The following is a 9,248-nucleotide window of genomic DNA, read 5'->3' on the forward strand; positions in this document are numbered from 1 at the left end:
CTACTTCTTTCCTCTCTATCAAACACACCCTGCAATTGAACATATTTGAAATAATTAATAAATATTTCAGATTTGCTTTGTTGCAATGTGATTAAAATTAGGTTAATGGTGAAAATTTTGAGTTTTTTTTTTTGTAATTTAAGTGAAGTTTAATGTAAATAAATAAATATTTTTGTAAATATATATTATATATATATATATATATATATATATATATATATATATGAATATGAAGTTGAAGATTTTAAATAAAAGAAAATGAATAGCTAAAAGAAAACTAAATTTAATTTTAAAATAAAAAGACATAATTAATCTTCAAAATGAGAAACTATTTTAAAATAAGGTGTGATTAAAATATTCAAAATTGCCATAAAAAAAATTAAAAATCTTCACAAAATTATGAAAAAAAAGAAAAGTTATATAAAATTTATTAAATAGTAGACGTTTAATATAAGATACCTGCTACAAATGTGAACAAATTGGACATTGGTCTTGGTTTTATCCTTACAAATCCCCTACTAAGCCCGTTTCACCCAAGCCCAAGCCCAAGCCCAAGCCCGATTTCCAAGTTTCCTCCGACACCGTACAGTGTCGTTGTGGCCATGGCGCTTGCGAAGTCAAAACCTCATGGAGTGGCAAGAACTTCTATGCCTGCCCCGGTGACCAATGCCCTTTTGACGGAGCAAAGCCACCGGAGATTCCTCCCGAGTTCCATAGCTATGTTCGCAACGCACTCCGGGACGTCGCGGTTTAAAAACGCTTCAACCTTCTTCATCTCCTGAAAGTAATAGAAACAATAACAACAACAATCAATTGCTACTACTAGCTAGCAATGCAGATTCCACGGAACAAAACGACGATAGATAAAAATGAGAATGTTGACCTAAGAGGAAAAACAGAGGTTCAACTTGTGAGTGAAATAAGGGATGGAAAACGAAGAGTCGTTTTAATTTTTAATTGTTTTGGTTCATGAAATAGGGTTTCTCTCACTAACTGGGGCACCGGCGGAGTGCGCGCGTCTTATTTTCCTTTTCTATCTTTCCCTTCCCCTCGCAACGTCTTTTTCCTTTTCCATCACTCTCACCCTTCAATCTCTCTCTCACGCCGCGCCCTTTCTTCTATCTCCCTAAGCCGCGCCTCCCTCGCTGCTCCGCTCTTCTTCTCCCTCACCCACCGGCTCTTCTCCCGCAAGTTCAGATCTCCCAGCGGCAGGTGAGCATTTACTTCGTCAAAATATACAGTATGCAGGAGTTTATTTAATTGTTTCTTTATTCTTTCTTCACCGGAAAGAAAGCAGCGATGGAGAACCACCAGGAGGAGGAGAACGGCGCGGCGAACGAAGCTGTGGCGCCGAAGGAGAAGCGAAAGGGGAAGCACGACAAGCCCAAGCCATGGGACGACGACCCCAACATCGACCACTGGAAAATCGACAAGTTCGACCCTTCCTGGAACGAAGGCGGCATGCTCGAAGTAAGCTCCTTCTCCACTCTCTTCCCTCAGTACCGCGAAAAGTACCTCCAAGAAGCATGGCCGATGGTCAAATCCTCTCTCAAACAATTCGGCGTCGCGTGCGAACTCAATTTGGTAATTACCTGACTCACTTCCCTTTCCCTTCCTCATTTTTTTTCAATCGTAAACCCTAATTTCACCTTCATTCGCAGGTCGAGGGTTCCATGACCGTTTCAACCACCAGAAAGACTAGGGATCCCTATATCATCATCAAAGCTAGGGATCTCATCAAGCTTTTGTCACGGAGTGTTCCTGCTCCTCAGGTGTGTATATATATATTCAGAAAGAGTTCATGAATTCATTTTCGTTGTTTTGTTTAACTTATATGGACGGTTGGTTGTTGGTTTGGTTGTTTTCAGGCGATAAAAATACTCGACGATGAAATACAATGTGACATTATCAAAATCAGCGGCATGGTTCGCAATAAGGTATTCTCCGATCAGATTGCAGATGTTTTACTGCGTGTTCTTCTTGCTTGTTGCCTCTGGCTTTTCTTAGATTGTTGGGTGTCAATTATCAATGCTTCTGCGTGTCCTGTATTTGGGTTGAGTGTCTGGATTTGAAAGGTTCGGGTTCATAATAGATTGATTATTTGTGCAAGAGGAATGCTAGTTTAGGGTACTTTATTTTAATAGGACATGGGGCAGAGATGGTAAGAGAAGTGAGAAAATATTTTGATAAGATTGTGATGTGATGGAAAGAGATGAAAAACATAAGAGTTGTGGAAAGTGTTGTGTGAATAATATAAGGAAAATGTTGCATGGATCACTCCTGTGCGGCTGTGCTAGTAAACATCTACAGTACGTTTGGAAAACAATCTATAGAAATGAATCACTAATCCATTGTTTTTGTTGTTTTCACCGATAAGCATGTATTAATGGTGGTCTAATCAGTTGCAATTTTGATCTATTTTTTATTTATTTAATCAATTAGATAAAAACTTTAATCAATTATTTAATTATTTTATTTAAAATTATTATTTTTTATTTTTTGTATTTCTCTCTTCCTTGTTTCTCTTAAACCAAAACACCCTTATTTTCACTCTCTTTCTCCCTTTTGTACTTCTCTCATCTTTATTTCTTACGCATTTCTTCCATCCTACCAAACACACCCTGAGTTAGAAAAGGAGGGAAAAATGTAGGTACGACTGGTTATATAATGTGATAGGAATACAAGTGATGGATGTTAACTAGGTGTTTGTAATATAAGGTGTCCATAACTCCATATATCATTATTGATAATATAATTGTGCATCCTCTGTTACAAACAGTCTCTGAACCCTATTTTATAGAATTGAAGAGATTCAGAACCTACAACTACAAATCTGAGCTGTCATAAAGTCCTCCCAAACAGACGTGCTTATAAGTTCTTTTTAATACTTTGGTCCGTATTTATTGTTTCTGGACATTGGTGTTGAGTGGTCAACTGCAAAAATGCTTTAGCTGGATGGCCAGTTTGCTATGATTATAATATACACACACACACACACATGTATGATTGCTCAAACATTAAAAAAAAAAAAACCAAGTAATGGCATTCATAATTAATAGTCAGAAATAGTCTAAATAAACAAATAACCACTCAGTCTAGGGCAAAATTAGAAAGGCAATAATAACAAAAGCCGAACAATGAATATGCCGGAGAACACTGACAGGCAGTGTTGGTGCTTTTGAGTGAATCATTTATGGACTTTTACCCTTCCACTATAACTGCTGCAATGTAGAAACACACAGCGCATGGTAGAGGCCACCTGATGTGAGGCAACTATGCTGTAGTGCTGCTACTGTGTGCGATTGTCTCCTGTGAATGTGATTATAACTTCTAGGATTACCATGCTCTTGTAACCTGTAACCCGACTTGAGTAATAAAAATACAATTTCATGCTATTTTTGTTTTGCTTTACTGAATCCCCAAGTTCTCTACCAAAATTGTCAAAAACAGCACCTCAGACTAATTTGAACCAAGCACACACGAATCTTCCCATTGCAATGAAATTCCTTTACCACTTTCAGGATACCTTCCTTATTAGCATTCCAGAAACACTGAAACCAATTGGCCATGGAAGTTATTCTCCCCCTTATCCATGCTTCAAACAGCTCATTGGTTTTTGTTTTCTACCATATAATTTTTGTATTTGTTTAATATTGTTCTCAACTTAAGCATTTCAAAGAAATTATTCTAATGGTATGGATTTCCCTTGATTTTCTGACTGCAGGAACGCTTTGTAAAAAGAAGACAGCATCTTGTGGGTCCCAATTCTTCCACCTTGAAGGTATTATTTTGTCAAGATTTGGATTTTTCAGCAATGGGGATGAACCCTTTGTAGTTTCTTTCTTGCTTTGGTATGGTGGTACTACATACATACCCACCATTTGTTAACTTCAACTTTATAACTCACTTTTCTACAACTACAATACTGGTGTGCAGGCTCTTGAAATACTCACTGGCTGCTACATTCTTGTCCAGGTAATTTTTGCTGTTGCTTCATAGTTCAGAATGTGAAAACTTTGCATTTACTTGCACTATGATATGAGTGTAGTCTAGAATGAAGTGATTTCTTTTTAATGTTACATGCAATTCCACAGGGAAACACAGTTGCTGCTATGGGTTCATTCAAAGGCTTGAAACAAGTCAGAAGAATTGTCGAAGAATGCATGTTGAATAAAATGCATCCTGTGTACAACATTAAGGTTAATTAATTTGTATTTTATCCAACTTACTTTTATGGTATAGATTTCGTGTGTAGAAAAATGTCTCATTTCTCCTTTTCACTTAGTCAGGTTCTTATGATGAAGAAGGAACTTGAAAAGGATCCAGCGCTTGCCCAAGAGAACTGGGATAGGTTCCTTCCAAAATTCAAGAAGTATGCCTTTTAATTATTTGATAATTTGTATATACAAAGTACTCTCTCCCTGCTTCAGTTTAATTGACGCTTCAAATCTTTTTATAGGAAAAATGTTAAGCAAAAGAAGGTTAACACTAAACAGAAGAAACCATACACTCCTTTCCCTCCACCTCAACAGCCCAGTAAGGTGAGACAACCTCTAATATCTCTGGATTTTTTTTTGTGATTTCTTCCACTAATATATAGAGTCTCAGTCTCCTCTACTCATTTTCCCAACAACTACAACATAAAGAATTGGCTAGAAAATAGCGTCTGGGTGATTAACAAATGGATGCTTAAATTCCTTTTTGTTTAATACCTGATGTTTCTCAAAGAAGAATTACATTTCAATGGTTCTCAAGAACACAATTATCTTTTCTGCTTCTGCATTGAAGTAGGACCCTATGAGCCCACCTGCATTTTCTACTTATCTGGATCTGTTATGATTAGTGTTTAATTTACCAATTGCTATTGATTGTTAAAGTTAAGAGCCTAGCATTTTGTCTGTAACTGACATTACGAGGATTCCACTTTAACTTGTGCTCATATCAATAAAGGAAATAGGCATAGGTGATTATGAAACATGATTGAGATTCAATTTTGATGTTTATCTTCAGGAATTGATATGGTTGCCATGTGGGTATATTAGGTATGTTTTTATGGGTTTGTATCGTAACAAAGTCCTCAGACTTTGCTCTAGTGTGCATTATCTTCGAGCAATTTATGAATATATGAACTTTTCTGGACCTTTAAATGAGAATGACAACCCAAATTCCACAACGACTTTCTGGTATGCTTATATGGCCTTTTTATTTTGTTTGCCCCGGGCAGGAGTTTGTATATATCCAAGTTTTTGAAACACCGTGTTCTGATATTTTGGTTGTTAATTTATCAAACAAATTTTAAGGTGTCTTTGGTGATTTATGACATTTCAGATTGACATACAATTAGAAACCGGAGAATACTTTTTGAGTAACAAAAGGAAATCGGCGAAGATATGGCAAGAGAAGCAGGAGAAGCAGGCTGAAAAAACTGCTGAAAACAAAAGAAAAAGAGAAGAGGCCTTTATCCCACCCAAGGTTTATATCAATCTTTCTTTTGCAATTTTCTCAACTATTAATAATTTATGACGTGCATATTATTTTATAGTTTTCTTCATGGTGTGTTGTAAAACTTCACTCTTTTTAGGAGCCTGCAAACCTGGTGGATAAATCTGAGGACACTAACAATAATGTTGCTGACATGGCAAATTCTTTAAAGGTAATAAGTTTCTACCGGAATTTTATTAGGACTTTCTTTTTTGGCTTGTCCAGTTAAAATTGTAAACTTGGTGTTTTCTCTTAAATAAACCATCTCACTTGGATTCAAAATGGCTCGTCCGCAGAAAAAAGCTAAGAAGTTTGGGAAGGGTAAATCTGAAGAAAATATAAATGCGGAGACATATATTATAGGATCATCAGAACAAGCATCGGGAAGGAAATCTAAAAAGCAAAAGTCTTAGCACAATCTTCATTTTGGAGATGGAAGATGAGCATGATCTTTTGTAACCAATGTCTTTGCAGGAACAGTTTTGACACTAATGTATGAGGCTTTGTTGTTCTTTCCATTTGTCATGAAGATGAGATGAGTGCGTGGCATCGTGTATCTTAGTAGTACTTGCTAATAGACTATAACATGTACATTTCTGGTACTCAAAAAAACATTGCCCGACACACACTTACACAAAACTATTGGCTTCATGAGTTGATGCAATCTAAGGGTCTTACTATTTATTTTATTTTTTTTAAGAAACAAGGATATGAAAATATAATCAATATTTATGTTAAACGATATCATTTATCCTGTGATTACATTTGTATGTGCACGTGTCTTAATTTTTTAAATATATAGCTAAATACCACTTTGTAAATTTGTGATGATGAGGAAGAAAAAGAAACTTTGCAGATTGGATCTAATGAAAATAATTTAAAAAATTAGTTTATGCAATAATGGAGTTTTAAATGAGTTTATTTTTCATAAACGCTTGTGTATGACCTTTAACTATAATCATGTTAAATATAATTTTTAAAGCAATTATAGCAAAACTTATCAATATTATTTTTTAAATAAAAAACTTAAAAATTTTATCATAAAAAGACAATTTATGATTAAATGATTGTATAAAAATATTTTACACCGTTAATATGTTTTAATTTACACTTATTTTAATTTAGTTAAACCGCATAAAAAAATACACTTTAGATTAATTGAATCATATAATTTGTCTTCGAAACTGATGGAGGTTGAATTCATAATTATATTATATAGCAAAAACTAATATATTTGCACATCAATATCATTATTATTTTGACCAGGTTTGACGTAACTTTTTAATCATCTTTACTCAACTCTTACAAATTTGGTTGACAATTATTTTTTCATCATATTTTTATTGCCAGTAAATTAATGTTATATAAAATAGTTTTAATGTCTATCAATCTATATTTTCTTATATCAAAAAACTTAACAGGAATCATACCCTTTTGATGGGGTAGGCATAGAAGTTCCTGCCACTCCGTGAGGTTTTGACTTCGCAAGCGCCATGGCCACAACGACATTGTTTGGTGTCGGAGGAAACTGGGGAATCGGGCTTGGGCTCACAGTCGTGATTTGTTCGCTGAGTTATAGCATGAAATTCATGTCACTGGGGCTGTATCTCAAATTCAATAGATACTTGAAAAATTATAATCAACAATGTTATGTACATTTAAGTTCCAAATGCGTAAAATAATTAAATTATAGAAACAAATACTTGAAAATTAAACATCAAAGCGGGAGTAGAGGTTGCACTTGAGATATTTTCCGTCAATCTCGCCGCGCCTGAAAAATAGAAGAAACAGCAATAGAATTACTCAATTTTGGGAAACACCCCAAGGTTGTATACCTGAATTATAAAAATAAAAAATAAAAACAAGGGAATGAATAGCCTACTGTTCATACCTTCCACCCTTTGCCATCTCGCGGTGTTTTGACAGGCCTTTTTCCCAATTCAGGAACAGGCGGAAGATAACCTGATGGGTTCCTTCTCCATGAAATGATGTAGAGATGAAGGAGAGGAAGCCTTGCCCTTGATCTAGGTTCAACAAGGTGGACAAAAGGAGGATATATGGTGAATGAAAGGAAGTTGGCGTGAAATGATGGTGTTTGGGCGGAAACACTTAGGGTAGAGGTGTTTGGGTGCTCAAAGTTGGCTCACTCCAAGGTAGGTGGAGGCCACTCTAGGTTTCCTACTCTCCAAGGGTGGAGATAGGAGGAGGCTAGCCGAAACTATCCTAGGGACTAAGGATGGATTTTGAGGCACAAAAGGCTCACTCAATATCATATAATCCAAAGTGTTTACAAGTGGTGGGGTGTGGGGTTTTTATAGGAGGAGTTGCATTTAGGGTTGCATTTAGGGTTGTATGGCCGAAAATGCCAAGGCCAAATGCACTCCAAATGCAATGCCAAATTAACCCTAGATGCAACTTGGTGGCCAAGTTTGGAATCTATGGGTTTAGATTGGCTATAACAAGGTGCATGATAAGACCATGCAACCTTTGCCCTCCACTTGGGCCTAAGCCTTTCTAACACCAAAAATAGGTCCAAACTTTGCCAAAAATTGCGTCACCTCCTCTAAAACACCCTAGCCCAAAAATTAAAAACCCTAATTATCTAAAGCACCCCATAATACAAGGGTAAAATAGGAAATACAAAGAAAATAAATCCTATGACTAAAATACCCCAAAATACAAGGGTAAAATTGGAATAAACCAAATAAATCCTACACTACTCAAAATTAGTCATAGCATTGGACCATGTGATGGGTTTCACATGAAGTACCATGGATGGTCCTCCATCATACCCTCCTTCTTGAGAAGGATTTGACCACAAATCTTCAAGTTCTTCCATTCCATTGATCCTTCAAAAGAAGTGAAACCACAATTAGGGGAGTAAAATATTAAAACTTAACTATGCAATCCTTAAGTACATAATTTGTTGAATGAAGGTGCTTAGGGCAAAAGGGAAGAGCCAAAGAGGCATCACCATTTAAAATTTATTGACCCATGCAATTCATTCACCAAATCATCTAACTTAGGATTGGGTGCCTTTTATTCAATGATGGCTTTTAAAAAGGTGCTCATCCTCCATTGCCATCTTTCTTTGGCACCAAAAGAAGGAGGATAGCACAAGGGTTAAGGTTCACTTGAACCTAGCCCTTTTTCTTCAAAGGAAAAATTCTTTTTTTCTTTTCTTTTCTTTTTGTTTTTGTTTTTACTTTTCTCTTCATCATCTTTCTTAGCCTTTAGTTTGAGTTGGTCCTTATTCACTTGAGAGGGTGATAGAGGACACCACACAAACTTCTTACCTAAGTGTTGGAAACTTATTTTATTTGTGAGGCCATCATGGATTATGTGTTTGTCAAATTGCCATGGCCTCCCAAGCAAGACATGACTAACCTCTAATGGCACTATGTCACACAAAACAATTTCTTTATAGTTGCCAATAGAGATTGGTATGTTTGCTTGTTGGTTAACTACAACACCTCTTTCCTCATTGATCCATTGCATTTTGTAAGGTTTAGGATGAGGTTTTGTAGTTAAGGCTAGCTTATCAACCAATCTAGTACTACAACAATTAGAAGTAGACCCACTATCGACAATGAGAGAACAAGTACTTTCTAAGACCTTGCATTTTGTTTGAAACAAGTTTTCTCGTTGTGATTGGTCAATTTCACTAGATTGATTGTTAAGGAGCCTTCTAACCAACAATAGGTCTCCTTCACAAGGTAAGATTTTGATGGAGCTAAGTTGAAGAAGATTGATGAACTTCAACTCCT

The 9,248-nt window shown here is 35.9% G+C and overlaps 1 protein-coding gene and 1 long non-coding RNA gene across 4 annotated transcripts; one reads left to right on the plus strand and one right to left on the minus strand.

Moving 5' to 3' along the window:
- Positions 1–339: 339 nt before the first annotated feature.
- On the minus strand, positions 340–8,357 carry LOC109793076 (uncharacterized). 2 transcript variants are annotated; one of them, XR_002239262.3, is made up of 4 exons: positions 7,373–8,353; positions 7,185–7,252; positions 6,912–7,049; positions 342–778 (listed from the first exon to the last, which is right to left on the minus strand). It is a non-coding gene; the product is annotated as an uncharacterized LOC109793076 (long non-coding RNA). The 2 variants fall into 2 exon arrangements; XR_014429514.1 differs by having other exon boundaries at positions 340–778; positions 6,912–7,252; positions 7,373–8,357.
- LOC109793077 (KRR1 small subunit processome component) lies at positions 776–6,240 on the plus strand. 2 transcript variants are annotated; one of them, XM_083063261.1, is made up of 12 exons: positions 776–1,212; positions 1,291–1,584; positions 1,662–1,772; positions 1,869–1,937; positions 3,725–3,781; positions 3,937–3,975; positions 4,095–4,199; positions 4,290–4,372; positions 4,460–4,541; positions 5,329–5,472; positions 5,582–5,653; positions 5,778–6,240. In XM_083063261.1, the coding sequence occupies exons 2-12, from the start codon at positions 1,300–1,302 to the stop codon at positions 5,892–5,894; spliced, it is 1,164 nt and encodes a 387-aa protein (XP_082919387.1). In that variant the 5' UTR covers positions 776–1,212; positions 1,291–1,299; the 3' UTR covers positions 5,895–6,240. The 2 variants fall into 2 exon arrangements, with proteins under 2 accessions (XP_082919387.1, XP_082919388.1); XM_083063262.1 differs by having other exon boundaries at positions 1,298–1,584.
- Positions 8,358–9,248: the final 891 nt, after the last annotated feature.

This window comes from Cajanus cajan, chromosome 9 (genome assembly GCF_000230855.2).
Source record: "Cajanus cajan strain Asha chromosome 9, NIPB_CcT2T_4, whole genome shotgun sequence".
Classification (NCBI taxonomy): Eukaryota; Viridiplantae; Streptophyta; class Magnoliopsida; order Fabales; family Fabaceae; genus Cajanus; species Cajanus cajan.